Genomic DNA, 23,591 nt, shown 5'->3' with positions numbered 1-23,591 from the left:
GGAAAAACTACAAACGTCTGCTTCTGGCTTTGATCTACGGAACGGAACTGGTCTACTCTACTGCTAAAATCCCTGGCTGCGTCTGCTCGTGTTGGAGATCCTGTCTGCTGTGTGTGCGTGTGGGAGCGACGCAAGTTACTCTAAACACAGTGTTGGCAGCAGAGAGGAATCTGCTGCCAATTAATTGCATTCCTTGTATCTTTTGTTCCTTGGCTTTCGTTTTGTTTATACCCAGGCTGAAGAAAGCAGTTTTGTTTTTACCCGGATTAAACTCCGGTTTAATCCGGTTTATCTTTTGAACATTTACTTTTGCCCCTTTTTGCTCCTAAAGGCAAAAACTGCCTGGCCCTTGTGTTTTACGGGCATTTTTGAGTTCTGTAATCTAATAAACTCTGTTACTTTGAATCTTGTGGCGTTCTGTCCTTGACAGATTGCCCGACGCCCATAAAAGGTTTATTGCAGCAATAAACCCGTCAGGAAGACGATGGATGAGTTAAGGGTCAAATTAGACCAATTGCAAACGGCTTTTACCGTTAGCCAAACCGCTCATGCCGTGAAAGGACATGTTTTGACTCCTGAACGCTTTGACGGAACCAGGTGCAAGTTGCCAATCTTTTTGGCACAAGTGGAGCTTTATTTTTCTCAGCTCAGTGCTCATGCTTATCCTACAGACACTAGCAAGGTGGCCTTTATTTTGAGTCTGTTGACCGGTCCCGCAGGACAATGGGCCACTAATTTAATTTTGGGAAATGACCCAGTCAAGGACAATTTGAATAATTTCAAAAAGTTGTTAACTGATACTTTTGGGGATCCTCTCCGCACGGAGAACGCTGGGTGGGCTCTGTATCGGTTGAAACAGGGAAAGGGGACTGTTTTGGATTACTTAAATAAGTTTAACCTGTATCGCCACCAGCTGGATTGGGGGGAAAATGCATTCATGCTTTTATTTACTGCCGGGTTAAGTGAGATGCTCCAGGATGAATTAGCACGCTTGGAGCCGGCTGAAAGCTGGGACGCCTTAGTAGCTAAGGTGCTGCGTTTAGACGCAAGGTTCGAGGCTCGTAAACACTCAAAAGCAATGTGTGCGCCACCCATGCATGTAACCAGGGCACCTGTGGTGATGGGGGAAGAGCCCATGGAGCTGGGGGTCTTTAAAAAACTGTCTACAGAGGAAAAGAGCCGTAGGAGGCAGCTGGGCTTGTGTTTGTACTGTGGGAATGCTGGGCATTTTGCCAAAAATTGTAATGTGAAACCTTCCCAGCTTTCGGGAAAAGGCCAGCCCTAGTGCGACGTGAGTCCAACGCACTAGGGCTCCTCAAGCAGTCAACTGAGGGGAGGAAGCATGTTTTCGTACCCATTACATTATCTGTTGGGGGAAGGGAACTTGTTTCTACTTTGGCACTGCTGGACTCAGGAGCCACGGTCTCTTATGTAGATATTGAGTTTGCTAAGAAGCATGGCATTCCTAAGGTGCGCAAGGCATGCGACGTGTGGGTGGAAGGAGCAGATGGGAGACTGCTGGAGACTGGGGTGGTTAACCAGGAAACCTCGGCAGTAACGTGGGAGGTGCAGGGAGTAACGGGAACGTTTGTGTGGGATATTACGAGCTTGCCTAGATATGATGTGATCCTGGGGATGGATTGGCTAGCTGTAGTAAACCCACAAGTAGATTGGGCAACACGTAAAGTGATTTTAAAGAGGCAGGATTGTTGCACTCTAAATGTTACTCATTCTGATATGGAGGGAGTGCCTGCTGAGTATGGGGAGTTCTCTGATGTATTTTGTAAAAAAGAAGCGGACAAATTACCACCGCACAGGCCATATGATTGCGCCATCAAGTTGGCAGAAGGTGCGAAACTGCCAGCAGGGAGGCTGTATGCCTTGACTGTACCGGAAAGGCAAGCTTTGCGGGAGTTTCTAGATGAAAATTTAGCCAAGGGGTTTATTCGCCCATCTAGTTCTCCAACTGCGGCACCAGTATTCTTTGTAGCCAAAAAGACTGGGGAACTTAGGCTGGTCTGCGACTATCGGATCCTAAACAAATACACCATTCGGGATAGGTACCCGCTCCCTTTAATCTCGGAACTGTTATCAAGGGTGCAAGGGGCTAAGGTCTTTACCAAGCTTGACCTGCGGGGGGCCTATAACTTAATCCGTATACGGGAAGGGGATGAATGGAAGACGGCATTTAACACGTGTTTCGGATGCCACGAGTTCCGAGTCATGCCTTTTGGGCTTTGTAATGCTCCTGCGGTTTTCCAGAGGTTCATGAACGATGTGTTCAGGGACCTAATTGACCAATTTTTAGTGATTTATTTGGATGATATCTTGATTTTTTCTAAGGACGAGAAAGAACATCGTCAACATGTTAAGCAGGTTCTGCACCGACTGCGGGCTAATGGGCTTTTCGCCAAGGCTTCCAAGTGCGTCTTTCATGTGCCTGAAGTGGAGTTCCTAGGTCATGTAGTGTCAGGTAGGGAACTTAAAATGGACCCACATAAGGTTGACGCCGTCAACTCATGGCAGGAGCTGAAGACTAAGAAGGATGTACAAAGGTTCTTAGGTTTCGCTAATTACTACCGGGAGTTTATTCCGAATTTTGCAAAGCTCACGGTACCTTTGACGCAGCTTCTGCGCAAGAAACAGCCATTTGTGTGGGGGCGGGAAGCTCACGAGGCATTTCTACAACTTAAGTCTAGTTTTCAATCGGACAACATACTAACCCATCCTGATGTTGACAAACCGTTCGTGGTAGAAGCGGACGCTTCTAGCTACGCGTTGGGGGCTGTATTGTCTCAGAAGGATTCCTCAGGGACCTTGCGTCCCTGTGGATTTTACTCGCGGCAACTAACACCCTTCGAGCAGAACTATACCATATGGGAGAAGGAGTTGTTGGCGATTAAGGTGGCGTTTGAGGTGTGGCGGCACTGGCTTGAAGGGGCACGGCACCAGATCGTGGTCAGGTCTGATCATAAGAACTTAGAGCACTTGCAAACAGCAAAGAAGTTAAACCAGCGTCAAATTCGCTGGGCTTTGTTTTTCTCCAGGTTTAACTTCAAGGTGCAGTTCGTGGAGGGGAAGGCAAACTTGCGGGCCGATGCTTTATCCCGCAAGCCAGAATTTAAGACCAATGAGCAGGTAGTATGTCAGACCATCTTGCCTACTGCCTCGCTGTGTGTTGTAGATAATGAGCTCGGGTTACATGACCAGATCCTTGAGGCTCAGAAAGATGATGTGTGGACTCAGGAGCAACTGATGTTGCTCTCAGCAGGTAACCGTACCATACTGCCGCATCTCCAAGATCAAGACGGGGTATTGGTGCGTAGGGGGCAGGTTTACGTACCAGTGGGGGCCCTCAGGTTGGAGGTGATTAGAGCCCACCATGACGAACCCATGGCTGGGCACTTTGGCAGGTTCAAGACCGTACAGCTTATCACCAGGAGCTACTGGTGGCCAAAGATGCGGCAAGACATTCTGCGCTTTTGTGACAGCTGCGCCGTTTGCCAGCAAAGTAAGACGCCTGTTGGGCGCCCTAGAGGGTTGTTGTCGTCTTTACCTGTTCCGGAGAGGCCATGGCAAATCATTTCCATGGATTTCATTTCAGATTTGCCTAAGTCTGGGGGTTATACTTGTATTTGGGTGGTGGTGGATTTATTTAGTAAACTGGCTCATTTTATTCCTTGTTCAACCATTCCGGCGGCCCCTACGTTGGCCTTACTATTTACAAAGCACATCTATCGCTTGCACGGAGCACCCGAGGTGATTATTTCCGATAGGGCTCCGCAATTTGTGTCACGCTTTTGGAAACACTTCCATGAGTGCTTGGGGACTAAGTTAAACGTGTCGTCCGCCTTCCATCCGCAAACGGATGGACAGTCGGAACGGGTTAATGGGCTCTTAGAGCAGTATTTGCGTTGTTTTTGTTTAGATCAACCCACGGCTTGGGTAAAGTGGTTACCGGTGGCGGAATTTGCTTACAACAATGCGGTGCACACGTCTAGTCAGCATACGCCGTTTGAGCTTACTTATGGCTTTCACCCACGGGGAGGTGTGGCGCCGTCGACCAATGTGGTCTCTTCGGACCCTGTGTACCGCTCTACGGAAATGGCTGCATTGCATGATGTTGCCCGTCGCTTACTGTTGGAAGCTAAGGCAACGCAGAAGACTCAGGCTGACCGCCACAGGCAGGCAGGGGAGGAGTTGGAAGAAGGGGATTTGGTGTGGTTATCTTCCAAACATATTAAACAGGCTGGGGGAAAGTTTGCGCCTCGGTATTTGGGTCCCTTTCCTATCGTTAAAAAGATTTCTTCTGTTGCGTTTCGTTTGCGTTTACCGTCTAGTTTAAAGGTCCATCCAGTCTTTCATCGTTCGCTGTTGAAACTTGATACCTCTAGTCGTCGTGGTGCTATAGCGGAGGGTATCACTGCCACTTCTCCGCCATCGGGGGAGGAGGCCTTTGTGAGAGGGGATAGTGTTATGATTGAGCCTCGTGGCTCTGTTTCTGACAGGCGTGGGCGTAAGACTCCTCGAGAGTTGGATACTCTCGAGGAGCGAGAGAGAAAAAGACTGCGAGACATATTTGCAGCACCCTCTGACGAAGAGTCTTTCGAAGGGTTCACGGAGAGAATGGAGGAAGGGCTGGTTAGCTCAGAGGAGGATGAGATGGATTGGACTCGGGTAAGGGAGGAATTGGGGGCCACTGGCCATGATGGGGCAGAAGATGAATGGGGACCTTCAGGATTAGACCCATGGCGTAGCTGGAGGGATGGGACGGGATCCACAGCTGGAGATGCTGTTGGGCGTAGTCAGAGGTGTTCCAGCTCTGACGAGGAAAGTGATGAGGAAACGCCCGGGTTAAGGAGGGCAGCTGACAGTGATGAAGATTTGTAACTGGCATAAAATGGGGCTTGGGAGCAATTGCAAATTGCGTCGGGCAAGGTAATCTGGGCAAACGCTTGGGATTCGTGTGTGTGTGTGGGACGCTTCCCTGAAGACTTGTGTACTTTCCTGTGCTGAGACGTAAGTTGATTGGAATCCAGGGTCAGACGGCGGGAGGGATTGTGTGGGCATTTGTTTGTGCAAACCTGTGCTTACTCTTATTAGCTTGACCTTCCGTCGTCTTCTTGACGGACGCCATCTCCTGCTTTGAGAACTCGGACTGAACTGACCACGGCTTGTCTTCCCCCCTTCTTGGACTTGGAAAAACTACAAACGTCTGCTTCTGGCTTTGATCTACGGAACGGAACTGGTCTACTCTACTGCTAAAATCCCTGGCTGCGTCTGCTCGTGTTGGAGATCCTGTCTGCTGTGTGTGCGTGTGGGAGCGACGCAAGTTACTCTAAACACAGTGTTGGCAGCAGAGAGGAATCTGCTGCCAATTAATTGCATTCCTTGTATCTTTTGTTCCTTGGCTTTCGTTTTGTTTATACCCAGGCTGAAGAAAGCAGTTTTGTTTTTACCCGGATTAAACTCCGGTTTAATCCGGTTTATCTTTTGAACATTTACTTTTGCCCCTTTTTGCTCCTAAAGGCAAAAACTGCCTGGCCCTTGTGTTTTACGGGCATTTTTGAGTTCTGTAATCTAATAAACTCTGTTACTTTGAATCTTGTGGCGTTCTGTCCTTGACATATGGTACAGAGAGACTATGGGGATCGGAGAACTGAAATGCACATGCCCTACAATATGTGGTTCTAATTGTGCCAAACAACATATAAAGGCCCCGAGGTTAGCACAATGCTCCTTTCCCACCAGTAGGCAAATCCAGAAGATGCAAACAATGTCAGAAACAGAAGAGGCACTATTATTCTGCAAACTGACCCTAAATGCTTTGATATAGAAGCAGCTAAGAACATTTCTTAATAAACTAAATGTGGGTAGACTCAAGTGGGTTTGGCAGAGTTCTTCACCTCTTTAATTTAGAAACAGAAATCTAGTTATTGTTGAAGTTATTTTGCTTTTTTTGTGTCAGGAGCGACTTGAGAAACTGCAAGTTGCTTCTGGTGTGAGAGAATCGGGTGTCTGCAAGAAAGTTGTCCAAGGGATGCCCAGATGTTTTAGCATCCTGTGGGAGGCTTCTCTCATGTCTCTGCATGGAAAGCTGGACCTGACACACGGAACTCTTCCCGCTCCTCGGATTCGAATCTTCGACCTTTCGGTCAGCAGTCCTGCCAGCACAGATTTAACCCATTGCGCTACTCATGGAAGGACAAATGTTAAGGGTTTTCTCCCCTTAGTTGAGACATCAAATTTTAAAAAATGTGTTTTTGCAGGAATGCAAAATTAGTGTTTCTGCTCTTATCTAAGGGTGAAAAATCTTGAGGTAGTTAATGCTTTATGTGGTTTCACAACAAGAAAGATTTCAAATATTACACTATGTAACTTGATTTTTGTTCCTGGATTATAAATGTCATTTCCTAATTGGTTCTATCATAAAAATATGGGAAAGGTGTATTAAACTGCAAAACCACTGTTTTGAAAGGTTATTTGGCATATTTTCATTAAGGAAATTTTCAAAATTGTGGGTTTCAGGTAACAGAAGGATAAAAAACAAAAATGAAGTTTCTGGAGTAGAACGGCTACTTTTAAAGTAAGCACCACACAATTAAACAGGAAATAACACTGTCAAACCAGGATCAGATTTTTTTTTCAAATTTTGTTATAGTGTAATAGGGCAGCTAACCCTATGCTGCCTACATCTCTAGGAAGGTAAACAGAAAGTAAACTTAATTTAATAAAAACAGCAAACACTATCTAATAATTTTCATGAGGTTGTTCAGGGTTCATTAAAAAAGCAAGTATTTATTCATGTAACCTAAGAAAAGTGGGATTTTTTTTCCTTCCCAATAATTATTTAAATTTCCAACACTATTACAGCTTCTAGTGGTGAAGTCACACCAATTTTAATTTATGCTCAACTCCTATTAGCTGTTGCACAATTGACATTCTCTTTTATAGCCTATCGTTTCCATGCATATGTACTTACCTAGTGTTTGGCTGGCTGGCTTTATTCTGAGGTCAATTTTATGCTCCACTCCTGCCTGAAAAAAGAAGAAAAAAAGCATATAATTTCACCACTTCAAAGGGTAAAGTGATTATTATTTTCAGATGAGAAGCTGGACAAAAATTTTCATTTCCATATGAAATGTCCCAATTACTGCTGGACATAGCAAGATTTTGTTTGCCCTGATTTAAAATAAAATTTAAGAGATCTTAATCTGCCCTGTGAAACCTGAGTACAAGAAAAACAAGCACTTTCTGAAAAATAAATCATCACTCACAAAATGCAATGTATACTTTTATAGGCATTTAAAGTTCCCACAAATGATCAGGAAAATGATTATATACAAACTTTCCCAAACACAAAGGATAAAATGACTGCCTCCATATTTGAGATTCACATTATGAAGAGTAAAAAGTCAATAAAGCCAAAAGGTTTGTTATACTCATGAGTCAGCCAGAGACCACAATACACCATTCACATTGTCCCACCAATTTTCAGACAGCTAAGAGCTTCACACATTTTTTTAAAAAACACATTGTTTCAAGAACAAAAGGACAGCATTCATCAAAGGGAAGTCGGTTTTCAGATGAGCATGCACAACATACAGCCTGATTTCATAGAGACAAATTCTCTTAGAGCAGCTACACTTTGGATAAAGGGGGGAGATTTTACTATCTGTGATAAAAAACAACAACACTGTACTATAAATGACTAGGAAATTGACATGATTATACCAAAAGTTTCAAACCCCATCACATAACTAACCTTTGAAGGATTGTACCCAGTACATATGCCTACAACACAAGCACTAGCTTGAGTAAAGATAACAGTGACTAAATCTAATGCACCATTAGCAGAGAAAAGATTGCACAAGTGGAGTGCTATGTAGCATTTCCAATTGCTAGAAGTAGGGGCATTCATTTATACATTGAACTGGGTGTTTATATAACATTTATTTTTACCAGCCTTCAAAGGAATTCCAATACATGTTCCAACATACAGCCTTTAGGTTGTGCAAACAAAAGCTGTGCTGGATTCCTGCCAGATAGTTTAGAGTATGCTTGAATGCGGAGCTGTTTTTAGTTATTTTCTTCGGCCAATCCAGCTTCTTCATAGAATCATAGAATAACAGAGTTGGAAGAGACCTCACGGGCCATCCAGTCCAACCCCCTGCAAGAAGCAGTTTGTTTGGGTGCCCATAACGGCAAGGGCCCAGACATCACAGGTTCCCGTTTGAAACGGAACCACATGGCAGCCGATCTCGGCTCCTCTCCCCTATTTGGCATCAGAGTTTAATCTTTTTGATTTTCCTTTATTTTCTTGATTCTTTTTATTTAGTGAGACTGACTGGGAGTTGGGGACGCATGGGGACATGTAGGTGGGGTGTTGGGAGAGCCACCCTTTTAGCTTTCTTTTCTTCTTCTCTTCCTCTCTTTAAAATTCTTCTAAAACAGTGGATCTTAACCTGTGGGTCCCCAGATGTTTTGGCCTTCAACTCCCAGAAATCCTAGCAGCTGGTAAACTGGCTGGGATTTCTGGGAATTGTAGGCAAAAACACCTGGGGACTTACAGGTTGAGAACCACTGTGAAAGACAATATCCCAGCAAACAAAAATAAAACACTCATTCTCTGAAAACTACTACAGTAGAGTCTCACTTATCCAACATAAACGGGCCAGCAGAATGTTGGATAAGTGAATATGTTGGATAATAAGGAGAGATTAAGAAAAAGCCTATTAAACATCAAAATAGGTTATGATTTTACAAATTAAGCACCAAAACATCATGTTATACAACAAATTTGACAGAAAAAGTAGTTCATTACACATTAATGCTATGTAGTAATTACTGTATTTATGAATTTAGCACCAAAATATCATGATATATTGAAAACATTGACTACAAAAATGCGTTGGATAATCCAGAACGTTGGATAAGTGAGACTCTACTGTACCACCTACGTCCTCTAGAGTAGAAAGAAACAACTCCTCTACAGACAGAAGAAAGAGTGGTATCTTAACTGATGTTTTTAATCCAGGTCTTAATGAAGGATTTGGAAGTGGAGCCTGTAGGAAGTTCCAACCATAATGGGCCAAATAGGGTGCTTTCTTAACTCTGTTGTTGACACCCAGGCTCCCTTGAAGAAAAAAGGAAAGGCTCCCAGGAATAGAAAGGGGAGCCTCGTAAGTTCCCCATTGCTGTGAATGGGCTGGATCTAGCTGCATTTTTCAGCTACGGACCAGGAGCCTCTGGTGGCCTAGGGGATAAAAGCCTCATGACTTGAAGGTTGGGTTGCTGACCTGAAAGCTGCCAGTTCGAATCCCACCTGGGGAGAGTGTGGATGAGCTCCCTCTATCAGCTCCAGCTCCATGCGGGGACATGAGAGAAGCCTCCCACAAGGATGGTAAAAACATCAAAACATCCGGGAGTCCCCTGGGCAACGTCCTTGCAGACGGCCAATTCTCTCACTCCAGAAGCAACTCCAGTTGCTCCTGACACGGAAAAAAAAAAGCTACGGACCAAAAATAGCTGACTACCCACCCACCCATGGATACAGGGGTCTATAGTATCTGCCAGCAGAAACAGATTGAGATTCAGCCAAAATACACAAGCCTAGTTTAGAGTAGAATTTGGGATTAATTTATTGGTTGCTTTGAAAAATGTTTCCAGTATTTCATCTAACTTTTCAGATTCCCCAGTTAATGCTGAAGTTAAGGAAACCAGAATTGGAAGAAACCTGTCATATGACTCTTTTGTAAAACAGGATAATTTGTGGGATTTCTTTGGGAAAACAGTGGAGAGAAAGGAATTGGGGAGGCAGAGAGTTATACAGGAGAGAGAAAGAACTGTCTGGGACCTAAATCAGAGCGGAATAGCTGGGTTTCTGGAACAGAACAGCTATATTTAGGAAACAAGAAAAATTGAAAAGAAGCGAAATAGTTCATCTCAAAATGAAAGGGCAAGTGAGGACATGGAATTTGGCTTAGTTAACAGGAGAGCCCCTTTATTTTATTTATATTCTGCATTTCTCCTGCTATGGGACCCAAAACAACTGACAATGTAAGTTAAAATAAAATAGGCAAACAATACATAGTATATTGTTTTAATATTTCTTTACCAAATTTCAGACTGTATTAGCGGAAAAGGCACGTGCCCTCCCTCCTGTGGATCCTGTCCAATATAAAAAGGGGAATGTGGCAGCACCTTTAATAATAATAATAATAAAACTCTATTTATATCTCCCGGATGGGACTCAGGGCGGTTTCCAATCATAAATACGAGTCAACACAAACATTACATAGCAACATAATAACACATTATTAAGCAAAGTAAAATAATACAATTATAGCAATAAATAACACTTACATGACCTGATCAAGGGGACGGGAACCACAAACCCAATATATTAAAATATTTAAGACTAACTGGTTTTTATTTTAGCATAAACTTTCAAGTATATAAGTCAATTTATGCAGTACAGAGTGATACTTCTCAGTTCTTTGTTATACTCTGTACTGCATCTGAAGAAATGGATTCATATCTACAATAGCTCGTACTAAAATAAAAAATAGCAAATGGTGCTGCCACATTCCTTTCTCCCGTCCCCTCAACATGGTTACTTCTTTGAAAATTACTTCCAGAAAAGTAGGATAGGGCCATTCCATGTGACTTCTAATAAACCCTTTCCTCTCATGATCTGAGAGAGGAATTCTTAGATTCCTTTGGCACATGTCTTCCTCTGCACACTTGAAATAGTGTTTCAGTATCATGATTTATTCATTTACACTTTATTTCATTAGCCTCCCAATACAAAGCTAAGCAATTGAAAACATAACTATTAAGGTAAAATGGAGGCAGAAAAATCAAAATGTTTGATATATGATCTTTCAAACCAGAAATTCCATGAATTGTAGTTTGGATCTTGGGCTCCTTAATGAAAAACACCATTGCTTTCACTGATTTTTGCGGACTGGAAGTGGTTAGACAGAAAGTTACATAAATGCTCAACTATCCTGCATATGTTCAGAGACTCTTGAACTATTTCTGACTAAAACTATTCCACCATTGATTCCATGAGTCATTTAAGTATGTATCCACTTATTGCTATGTTTGAAGCACATCTCTGTTCTCTCCCGGAAATATACCAGTATGTATTTGAAGAGTGACTGAAGTTTCTATGTTTCAAGGGTAGAGATGCAGGTGAGTGACAACTGCACTTTTTTATCATGTCAGAAGTGACTTAAGAACATACTACAAGTCGCTTCTGGTGTGAGAGAATTGGCAGTCTACAGGGACGTTGCCCAGGGGACGCCCAGATGTGTTACCATCCTGTTGGGAGGCTTCTCTCATGTTCCCACAAGCTAGAGCTGACAGACAGGAGTTCACCCCATCTCGCAGATTTGAATCGCCAACCTTCAGGTCAGCAGTTCAGCCAGCACAAGGGTTTAACTCATTGCACCACCGTGACTCTGACAACTGCACTGAGTTTATAAGATGCTTTGGGAAAACCTTTCCTAACTGGACAGCTTCCTGATATATTGAGACTCTTAATATTCCAAAAATAAGACAACAACCTTATTATAGGCTTTGTAGTCCAAAATCTGCTCCTCTATGGTAAAGAGTACGAACCTCCATCCAACTTAAAAATGGATGGAGTTTTAAAAATACATTTTTTTGTTGCCTAACTTTACTGTGGTAAAGCTAACAATGAGTATTTCTAACAAATAGCATTAGAAAATGCACACCAGGGCAGCACTAGAAACATACATAAGTTAATGATAAATATTCAATTACAGTAGAGTCTCACTTATCCAACGTTCTGGATTATCCAACACAGTCGGCCTTTAAGTAGTCAATGTTTTTGTAGTCAATCTTTTCAATACATTGGTGCTAAATTCGTAAATACAGTAATTACTACATAACATTGTTGTGTATTGAACTGCTTTTTCTGTCATTTTTTTTTGTAAAACATGATGTTTTGGTGCTTAATTTGTAAAATCATAATGTAATTTGATGTTTAATAGGCTTTTCCTTAATCCCTCCTTATTATCCAACATATTCGCTTATCCAACGTTCTGCTGGCCTGTTTATGTTGGATAAGTGAGGCTCTACTGTATTAGTGTTTATGGTAGTGAATTAACTTTGTAATTTCGAGCTTTCATTATTATTGAATTCAGACCTCATACAGTATCTCAAGCCCTGCTCTTGACTCAGTCTAGGTTTGCTTGCATAGCACTCTTGTTAGTAGAACCACACTCTTCACTATTGGACCAAGATTTATTCTCCTGATAAAGTATAAAAACAATTATCTATCCCAAAACATGCAAAATTAGTGGGTAAACATTTCACAGCATGAGCTAAAATGACCTTTTAATACTGTATTTCCTTCACTAACAGTTACAGGGAGTGACTGAGCTAAGGAATCAAATTCACAGTCAGTCATACTGAAGATAAAGAAATGAAGAATGGAGTTTTTTTTTAAACATGAGTAACGTAGGTCTTGCTGCCTTTAGTAAACCTATTCTAACTTTGGGTTCAATCCAAGAAAAACAGAGAAAGGAGGACGGAGGAGGATTTCAAAGCTTAGAAGATAAAGTTTCCACCTCAAGGAGAAGTGCACTCATTTCAAAATAAAAAGGCCAGATGGTGCATACTGCAGGCCTCCACTAGCATACATAGTTTCAGTGCCCGCAGTTCCCTGGTGCACTTAACATTATTGGTAAATTACTTAATTACCTCTTTCCACACTGGCTTTCCAAGGTTGGCAGACTCTTCATTCACATCACAGGCAACAACTTTGCCATCATCTGGTATGACCAAAGCCATGTTTAAAGTATTGTATCCTGTGAAAACACCTATTGCAAAAGAAAATTATTACTTTTGGGGATAAAGAGCACCCTAGAATTTTAGGCCCCATCCTCAATGGTATAGAAATGTTGCTTTTGACATAAGAGTGTAGCCGCTTGAAAAAACAATCTTGAACCAACCTTACTTGTGTTTTGGAACCTCTCTTTTTCTTCTTAAGAGGCTACTGCTTCTCTTTGTAGAAGCCACCTTTTTATACTTAAGTGTTTGAGCCCAAGAAACACTGAGGATAACAAAGAAGCAGGGGTTGCAGCTGTCTGGCATAATGCCGCAAAGAAACACATTTGGCCAAACTGCTTATCCCCACTGCTTTGTGGCCCAATACCATCAACACCAGTGACCTGTATCATGAAGGCTGAAGTAAGTATGCAAGTGAGTTACTCTGGACCGTGCTCTGACTTATAGAATCATAGAATAGTAGAGTTGGAAGAGACCTCATGGGCCATCCAGTCGAACACCCTGCCAAGTAGCAGGAAATCGCATTCAAAGCACCCCCGACAGATGGCCATCCAGCCTCTGCTTAAAAGCCTCCAAAGAAAGAGCCTCTACCTCAGTCCGGGGCAGAGAGTTCCACTGCCGAACAGCCCTCACAGTGAGGAAGTTCTTCCTGATGTTCAGGTGGAATCTCCTTTCCTGTAGTTTGAAGCCATTGTTCCGCATCCAGGGCAGCAGAAAACAAGCTTGCTCCCTCCTCCCTATGACTTCCCCTCACATATTTGTACATGGCTATCATGTCTCTTCTTAGCCTTCTCTTCTGCAGGCTAAACATGCCCAGCTCTTTAAGCCGCTCCTCATAGGGCTTGTTCTCCAGACCTTTGATCATTTTAGTTGCCCTCCTCTAGACACATAAGAAGCACTGCTTGACTAGCAAACAAAAAGTGGGTGCTAGAAATGGTATCTTATGAAAGCTGACTGGCACAACCTGGGGATCACAACCAGACACAGTGAAGACATCTGCCCTTGCGCTTTGCTACTCTGCAGCTCAATATGCATGCCCAGTGTACAAAACATCTCACCACATTAAAACAGTGGATGTGGCTCTTAATGAGACATGCCGCATTATCACAGGATGTCTACGCCCTACACCACTGGAGAAATTATACTGTTTAGCCAGTATTGCATCACCTGACATCTATCAGAAGTAGCAGCCTGTAATGAAAGGACCAAAGTAGTGACATCTCCAGCCCATCCTCTGTTTGGATATCAGCCAGTAAGCCAATGCCTTAAATCAAGAAATAGCTTTCTAAGATTTACAGAGATACTCTTCAGCAAGCGAGAGTCCAAAAGTGGCAGGTTAAAACCTGGAATCTCAATCAGTGGCTGGAAGAGAAACTCTCCCCTGGACACACAGAAGACTGGGCGACTTGGAAGGCGCTGAACAGACTGCACTCTGGGACCATGAGATACAGAGCTAACCTTAAGAAATGGGGCCACAAAGTGGAGTGCATGACATGAGAGTGTGGAGAAGAGCAAGCCACAGACCACTCACTACAATGCAGTCTGAGCCCTGCCACATGCACTATGGAGGACCTTCTTACAGTGACACCAAGGGAACTCCAAGTGGCCATCTTCTGGTCAAAGGAAATCTAGTATAATGCCAAGTTTTTGTTTGTGGTTTTCTATACATTATAACTGTATTCTCAATTTGCTTCTAATACAATAAATAAAGTATGCAAGTGGAATTTTCAAACAGGCAGAGACCTTTGTCTTCATCTTTGCCTCATCTAGTCCCATCATGCCATTCCCATAAACAGCTACCATGTTTCCCCGAAAATAAGACAGTGTCTTATATTACTTTTTGCTCCCAAAGATGCTCTAGGTCTTATTTTCAGGGGATGTCTTATTTTTCCATGAAGAAGAATTCACATTTATTGTTGAACAAAAAATGAACATTTATTATATACTGTACAGTAGTTGTCATCACAAACCAGCATAACCAGATAAACTGTGAATCCTATCAAGAATTTCTTGTTACTACCATTATTTCCATGTACAACACTATGGTACGTACATTTACCAATCCTACATGATGTAGTGTTCTGTTTGGCGGGCATGCTTCCAAACAAAAACTTTGCTAGGTCTTACTTTTGGGGGAGGCCTTATATTTAGCAATTCAGCAAAACCTCTACTAGGTCTTATTTTCTGGGGATGTCTTATTTTAGGGAAAACAGGGTAGGAAATGTCTAATTACCTGTGCCCTAAAGCCCCTTTTCCAAGCGCTTGGTCTAAAGTCTGGCCTGCTCAATGCCAGATGCTATCGTTGCTCTAGACAACTGAATCTTGTATGTTTGTGAGGTATGAATGAACTAAGGATTATTCAGGCAAAGCCAAGGCAACCATCAAGTTCATCACTGTTCCGGCAATACCAAGGGCACAGTCAGTGCAATGTTTTAGATCATCAATGGAGTCATTTCTGGAAGAACAAAGGGCGGATCTTCCTGGGACTGGGCATGGTTTCAGCACTAGAGGGAAGTTCTATTTCCTTTTCTCATCAATTCTGCAATTTATTATGGGACTAAGCAATGGACATTCCTAGGCCTCAGTACAATAGAAAGAAATGTGCTTACCAACTTCAATTACCTTCTTTGCTCTAATCAGCCTTGCCAGGTTGGCCATAAGCTGAGCCTGATCGCGGCTCACCATCATCCTTTTGTCTCGACGGTCTGCAGTCACCTAGGAAACAAAGCTCTCAAAGTCTGAGTAGGTATCTCCTGAAGTTACTGTGTTGTTTTTGAGTGGTGAAGAATTCTGTACCTACTCAGAAATTCTGCTACGTAGTTCAGATCGTCCTAGAATCATTGTTACATTCCATGCTCCAGAGCCAAAATAAATTATTTTTCAGGAAACAATAACTTAAAACATCTTTCCATCACTTCATTTTCTATGGACAGACAACTTTATGTTCTGAGGAGCATTTGATCATGTGAGCATCCATATACAGTAGAGTCTCACTTATCTGAAACTCGCTTATCCAAGGTTCTGGATTATCCAAGGCATTTTTGAAGTCAATGTTTTCAATATAACGTGATATTTTGGTGCTAAATTCGTAAATACAGTAATTACAACATAACATTACTGTGTATTGAACTACTTTTTCTGTCAAATTTGTTGTATAACATGTTGTTTTGGTGCTTAATTTGTAAAATCATAACCTAATTTGATGTTTAATAGGCTTTTCCTTAATCCCTCCTTATTATCCAAGATTATCCAACGTTCTGCCGGACGGTTTAGCTTGGATAAGTGAGACTCTATTGTATAGTCTAAACCAGTGCAAGAACAAACCTAATGAGAGCTAAACAGTGTTAAGATTGGAAGGGAAAGGAAACAGAGAAGTTCCAATCTATCTAGTTACTGTTAAAAGACTGAGGATGAGGGAATAGGGATAAAATGACCTCCCAAAATCTGGGAGCCTGTGGAGTTCTTTCGAAGCCTGTAATTCCACCTCATCTTCCATAATGTAAATACTTAGGAGTAACTTTGGTTTTGGTATCATGGTATCTGGGGTTGAAAAGAATTAGTCTTACACACTGCTTCTCACCATCCGCCTATCAGAAATTTGCAACATAATAATAATAATAATAATAATAATAATAATAATAATAATAATAACCCAGCTGCAAAAGGCCACCCTGCTGGGATCTGTGCGCATCATCCGAAAATACATCACACAGTCCTAGACACTTGGGAAGTGTTCGACTTGTGATTTTGTGATATGAAATCCAGCATATCTATCTTGTTTGCTGTGTCATAATAAAATAATAATAATAATAATAATTAGAAGATCAGGTGGCAGAGGACTCTTACAAGTCAAACAAGCAGTCAAAGAAGAAGAACATGCCCTGGCAGAATATGTAAAGCAAAGTGAAGAACCTGCTTTAATTGAAGTCAAAAAATCAGAAACTCCTCAAAGCACAGCAGACAAAGAATCAGTACAAGAAATTTGCACTACAAACTAGAGCTGACAGCTGGCACAACAAAACATTGCATGGAAAGTTCCTTGACAAAATTGAAGGAAAAGCTGATAAGGAGAAGACCTGGCTATGGCTCACGAATGGGACCCTGAAGAAGGAGACAGAAGGCCTGATCCTTGCAGCCCAGGAGCAAGCCATCAGAACAAATGCAATTAAGGCCAAGATCGAAAAATCAGCTGATGACCCAAAATGCAGACTCTGCAAGGAAGCTGGCGAAACCATTGATCATATCCTCAGCTGCTGTAAGAAAATCGCAGACAGACTACAAACAGAGGCACAACTATGTGGCCCAAATGATTCACCTGCCAGCAGTAAAGAACTGGTGGGATCACAAACCTGCAAAAGTATTAGAGAATGAGCACGCAAAGATACTGTGGGACTTCCGAATCCAGACTGACAAAGTTCTGGAACACAACACACCAGACATCACAGTTGTGGAAAGGAAAAAGGTTTGGATCATTGATGTCGCCATCCCAGGTGACAGTCGCATTGACGAAAAACAACAGGAAAAACTCAGCTGCTATCAGGACCTCAAGATTGAACTTCAAAGACTCTGGCAGAAACCAGTGCAGGTGGTCCCGGTGGTGATGGGCACACTGGGTGCCGTGCCAAAAGATCTCAGCCGGCATTCGGAAACAATAGACATTGACAAAATTACGATCTGCCAACTGCAAAAGGCCACCCTGCTGGGATCTGCGAGCATCATCCAAAAATAGATCACACAGTCCTAGATACTTGGGAAGTGTTCGACTTGTGATTTTGTGATATGAAATCCAGCATATCTATCTTGTTTGCTGTGTCATAATAAAATAATAATAATAATATTTATTTCTTGCCCGCCTTTCCTCACCGCTCAAGGCGGGTTACATTGTAAAATACACATTCAACTAAAAATATTCTTTAAAATACACATATTAAAACGTATTTCCACAAAATACATATTAAAATACATAAAACTGAGATTAAATATAAGATGCAAGTTTAAAGTTTGTAATTAAAACTCTCTGGGTAGGCCTGCCAGAAGAGATAGGTCTCCACTTGTCTTCCAAAAGCTCCGGAAACATCTAGATAACATGTTGCAGCTGGACAGTTTGTCTCAACTAGATACAATGTTCACTCCCCTTGAAAAAGCAGGCTCACAGTTTGGGATGTTGCAGATAATTGTTGCCTCCTCCTCAAAAGACCTGAGTAGGTTGAGTGGCACAAGGCCGATCATGCTTAATGCAGCACCTCCTCATCCATCTTAACATGTTACTGCAGTGTGTTGCCTTACAAGATTCAAAAATTGCAGCCAGCACAAAATGCAACACGTTTACTAATTCTGAGCACATTTTGGAATATATCTTGCTAGCAGAATCCAAGCAGTTTATATCAGCCTATCAAATCCAACACAGCTTGAGACCAGGATGCTTGGAAGGTTGTCTGTTTATCCACAGGACTCAAAGGCTGTGTTCTGTCCACTCAAAGAAAGGCAGGTGATTACTAGAAACAAGGTGATCCCAACTGTGACACCAGGGTGTTGAAATTCCTTTCCAAGGGAAACTTTCCCAATTCCATTTTTTGTTTACTTTTTAGTACAAATCTTAGCATGCCTATTTTGCTTGATTTAAGCTGGAATTGCATCTCTTATGCCGGCAATTTGTTTTTATTGCTTGATATTTCTTCTGATTTATGGCTTTATTTTGGAAGCTGCTTCAAGGCTTTATGGGGATAAAGTGATTACATATAATTAAATACAGACATGTCACAAAAGATTACGATCTTAACACCAGACAATGCCAAGCAACTGGGGAGTGGGGTGAGGCTGTTTATCTGCTGGAGGAGACAACATGACCCAAAGTGATTTCATATTACTTTCAGGTGTAGTGTTTGATAGGGATTTTTTGGGAGGAGGGATTTGGCTATTATTAATTTAGTATGGGGATCTTGAGGTGCGGTATTTTGCTGGGTTTTAGGTCATTTTTGCTCCCTCCCCTCAGTTCACCACTAGAAATACAGTAGAGTCTCACTTATCCAACATAAACGGACTGGCAGAATGTTGGATAAGCGAATATGTTGGATAATAAGGAAGCATTAAGGAAAAGCCTATTAAACATCAAATTAGGTTATGATTTTAAAAATTAAGCACCAAAACATCAGGTTATACAACAAAGGGCGCAGGCTGTGGCGCAGGCTGGAGAGCAAGCCAGCTGCAACCAGCTGCAATGAATCACTCTGACCAGGAGGTCATGAGTTCGAGGCCCGCTCGGAGCCTGTGTTTGTCTTGTCTTTGTTCTATGTTAAAAGGCATTGAATATTTGCCTATATGTGTAATGTGATCCGCCCTGAGTCCCCTTCGGGGTGAGAAGGGCGGAATATAAATACTGTAAATAAATAAATAATAAATAAATAAATTTGGCAGAAAAAGTAGTTCAATATGAAGCAATGCTATGTAGTAATTACTGTATTTACGAATTTAGCACCAAAATATCACGATGTATTGAAAACATTGACCACAAAAATGCGTCGGATAATCCAGAATGTTGGATAAGCGAGTGTTGGATAAGTGAGACTCTACAGTATATGGAAAGGTCTGGGAATTTGGCTGGGGGTTTAAGGATGTCCCAACCTCTCCTCTAACCAATCAATAAAATTACATTCACAAGAAAGCTCTTTCTGATACTTTGGGATGTTTGTTCTTGAACTGTAATGAATACAAGAAACCATATCCATAACGAAGGGAAAGGAAATAAAAAATTGGGCAACCACAAAGTGGTAAGCCTTTTAAAACAGCTCATGTCAGACATACTAACCATTTTCAGCTTGGTCAGAGAAGGATGCTCTCGTAAGGAATGATCCAGTACATACTGCTGTAACAGATTGGGTGAACCTTTGGGTGTGCCAAAAACAAACTTTGAACGGGATCTTCTGCCTTTAAAAAGAAGAAACAAACTGAGCAACAAATCTATCAAACAAAATGACTTTCTATCTCAGTCAGTCCCACCTACACACCTTTGCAACAAATAGTTTTGAAGTGTTTCATAATAACCAAACATAAATGGGACCATGCCAGAACCTTCCACTTCGTCATCATGTTCCAGCAGAAACCGTTTGCACTTTGAAAGGCACAACAATATTAAAAAGCAGCAGGGCCACTGACTGGTTTGGCAAAACATGAGTAAAACTTTGAGCAAGAGGCAACCTGCACCTCCTACAGTGGGATCCATTTGTTTAGGATTGTTTCTCAAGCTGTGATCCGTAGACCACTTGTGATCTCTAAGAACTAAAATATGGTCCGCGGCCTCAACGTTACTTTACACCGTTGCAACAAGAGCATTGGTCTTGTGAAATCCTCTTATAGTGCTGAGGCAACGGGGATGTCGGGGGGGGGGGGGCTGACATTCACGAAAGGCATGACAACAAGACTCCTGACTATTGCTTCTCCTCCTCCTCCTTCCCTCTGAGCGGAGCCATTCCATGTGGTGCCTGGAAGTGGGGGTACCTCAGTGTCTTTGCTTTTAAGCCTGTTCCTGGGGTTATTTGGGGTGCTGATTCAGAAAATTGCATTGGATAGACCACATCAGCTGTAGAGTACTAAATATGGTGTTCTCTGGGTGAGCAGATGGCAATTACTGGATGGCATATGTTCTGTATCAGAAACTAGAGCTGATGTGGTCTATCCAATACAATTTTCTGAATCAACACCCCAAATTACTAAACCCAATCTAAAGTTGCCCGAAAACTGAAGTCCCTGGTCAAAGTGGTCCCTGGTCAAAAAAAGGTAGGGAACCACTGCTTTTGTCATACCCCAGCCACCTTTGGCTTCTGAACCTGAGCCAGAAATGAACTTTGACCAGGATGAGGCTTATTCTGACCTTTTGCCCAGTTCTCCGAGCTCCTTTCACTTACAGCTGCCGGCTGTTGATAGTTCAGATGTTTCCTTAATTGGGAGAGATACTGGAGATATTACTCCCATGGCTAAACCAGATGTCCAGAGTTCCCCAGAGATTGTGCCCTTCAACAGAAAAGAGTTTTTGCATCGCCAGAGATCAGAAAAACAAGGTCTTAGAAGGAGTAACCGTTTGGCATCTCGAGGGGATTGTGGATAAGAAGATTCCTTTGGGAACCTTTGGGGAGTTTGTTTTCCCTTCATTGGGATCTGATCTTTGTTCCATAAAAGTGCCTTGCACTGCAGAAAATTTGCAGTGTCAACGTAGCGTTTTCCTGAGAACACTTCACCGACTCCAGTTCCCTGATTTCATCAAGCCAAGCCTCCTGTTTCTTGTGGCCAAGCCGAGCCCCGACTCCCGATTTAAACCGGAGTAAATTCACTTCCTTGTCTTGTTCATGAATCAAGTTTGATCTTGTCACGACCCAGGCTGCAGAGCACCAATAACCATACACAGAGGCCAGAATCTATCTAATATCTTTATTAAGGAAATAAGTAAAGGCAATAAAAATAAGTGTAGAATATAGTTCAGAAGATGTCCTTTCAGGAAAGGTCAAATATAGTCCAGGAAAACAATGTCCAATATGAAATAGTAAGGTCCAAAGTTGTAATCCAGTAACCGAAACACTCACTTTGCCAAGCAAAGTGAGGGGAGATGACAAGGTCCTTTAGTCCATGAACCTTAGGCAAGGCAAGGAAATAGCTTGATTCAAGGCAACAAGGAACGAGGAACAGGGACAAGATCCGTGGTAATTACTTGGCAAGGTCCGGGAAGCAAGGCAAGGTCCTGGAAGGCAAGGCTGAGTCCTAGGAAACAAGGCAAGGTCCGTGAAGCAAAAACAAGGCTGGAAACGTGAACGAAGGCTTGGAACAGGAACGAGGCTTGGAAACGGGAGTAGCGCTGTCCACACACAGCCTACTCCAGTAGCTGACGAATTGACTCCGCAAGATTCCTTCGGGGCAAGGAACCTAAATAGGGTCTCGTTTTCCCACCAAAGAACACTTCTCTGGGGAATCAGAACCGAAAGTCAATCTCTGTGTCCAGATGCATGACTCCCTAGAATTTCTCATGGAAGCAGTCTTAATCAGCTGAATGCCTGGCTGCGATTCTCAGGCTTCTGCGATTAGCCTGCTGAACTCCTTTTTGTTGTTGATAATAACTACGGCGAGAAAATGGGGGAGATTCTGACTCAGGGCTTGTTTGGCAGATTTCTGGAAGGCAAACCTCTTGCAGGTGCAAGGGCTCCAATTCAGGCTGGGAAAGTTCCAATTCTGGCTGAAATGGTGGAAAACCCAAGTTTTCCTCTTCATCTGTCACAACAGCGTTAGGAACGGGACTACATGGCCCATGAGTCATCACAGATCTTCACTTCGTCTTGTTCTTGCTTTGATATACACGATCTCCTAGAGACTGGGGACCTTGTTATTCAGCCTTGCTTCCTTGTTGTTCCCCGCTCAAACTTCCCAACAGTTTGAGCGTGTTTCGGTTTTTGGACTTTGGACAATAATATTGGACGTTTTCCTTCATCTTTTTGGACTTATTCATACCTTTTCACAAAGGACTATTTCCCACTCATCCTTTCTGCTTATGCATTCCTGAATTTATATTTGCTTTAATAAAGATATTATATGATTATTGGTCTCTGTCTAGTTTCCAGTGTTCACGCGGCCTTGGGGTGCAACAGGTTTAGGGTGACATCTGGAGTTGGTTGAGTTACATCCAGGCCCAGCACAAGAGCTTGGGCTACCTGGAAGCATAGCAACAAATATCCCATCCCACCTTTCCAATCAAGGAAAGATTACTGTCCAAAGTGCACTCATATTCCATATTGAAAGAATAACAATAATAAAAAAGACAAAATAAATAAACACCAATTTGCTGCTACGTACCAGTTACTTGAGCCAGGCACCTCAGGCCCCTTCTTCACTGCTATAAAAATCCAAATTAACTGCTTTGATAATCTAGATTATATGGCAGTGTAGAAGAGGCCTCAGTCTTCCTAACAGTAGGACTAGCCCTGAAAATGCCCTTTCCCAATATTACATTGCCATTAAGGATTCAGAAGTGTGCAGTTACATAGGGGACTTCTGTGTTTGATAAGTAAGCAATTGTCTGGCAGGGTGAATGTTTAAGAATGTTATACTCTCAGCCCGTAAATGACTGAAGAGTCTTTGCCCTCTCTGCAATTTACCTAGCCCTTTTAAGATCATTAACGTAGATTAAACATAATGCTTCCAATCCTGGTCATAACCTCTAAAAGGCATCCTTGAATGTCAAAAGTGAGCAGAACACACAACAGATTAAGAGCTCTGTGTTGTATCAGGATGGGTGAGAGTATTTGTGTGGGATTTTGAGGGGAATGCTGGGCTTTGATTATAATGCTAATGGCATTTCTTGTATTTTAATTGAGTTAGGTCAGGCATGGGCAAACTTCGGTCCTCCAGGTGTTTTGGACTTCAGCTCCCACAATTCTTAACAGATGGTAAACTGGCTGGGATTTCTAGGAGCTAAAGTCAAAAACACCCGGAGGGTTGAAGTTTGCCCATGCCTGAGGCCCCTTCTACACTGCCATATAATCCAGATTACTAAAGCAGATAATCCACCTTATCTGCTTTGAACTTGAGTCTACACTGCCATATAATCCAGTTCAACACAGATAATTTGGTGTTGTCAAAAGTTTTCATGGCCGGAATCACAGGGTTGTTGCGTGTTTTCTGGGCTGTATGGCCATGTTCCAGAAGCATTCTCTCCTGATGTTTCGCCCACATCTATGGCAGGCATCCTCAGAGGTTGTGAGGTATAAGTGTCTTGGAACAATTTCTCCCTG

General features: G+C 42.4%; 1 protein-coding gene across 1 annotated transcript in view; it reads right to left on the bottom strand.

Moving 5' to 3' along the window:
• Positions 1–23,591, bottom strand: part of comtd1 (catechol-O-methyltransferase domain containing 1) — a 33,455-nt gene that overhangs the window by 4,893 nt on the left and 4,971 nt on the right. The window contains exons 2-5 of the mRNA XM_003223125.4: positions 19,628–19,746; positions 15,432–15,537; positions 12,736–12,854; positions 6,983–7,037 (exon numbers count right to left, since the gene is read on the bottom strand). Of these exons, the coding sequence (XP_003223173.3) occupies positions 6,983–7,037; positions 12,736–12,854; positions 15,432–15,537; positions 19,628–19,746 (399 nt within the window). The remainder of the gene's footprint in view (positions 1–6,982; positions 7,038–12,735; positions 12,855–15,431; positions 15,538–19,627; positions 19,747–23,591) is intronic.

This window comes from Anolis carolinensis, chromosome 3 (genome assembly GCF_035594765.1).
Source record: "Anolis carolinensis isolate JA03-04 chromosome 3, rAnoCar3.1.pri, whole genome shotgun sequence".
Taxonomy (NCBI): domain Eukaryota; kingdom Metazoa; phylum Chordata; class Lepidosauria; order Squamata; family Dactyloidae; genus Anolis; species Anolis carolinensis.
The sequence above is the reverse complement of the archived record's forward strand: the minus strand, read 5'-3'. Positions and strand labels throughout refer to the sequence as shown.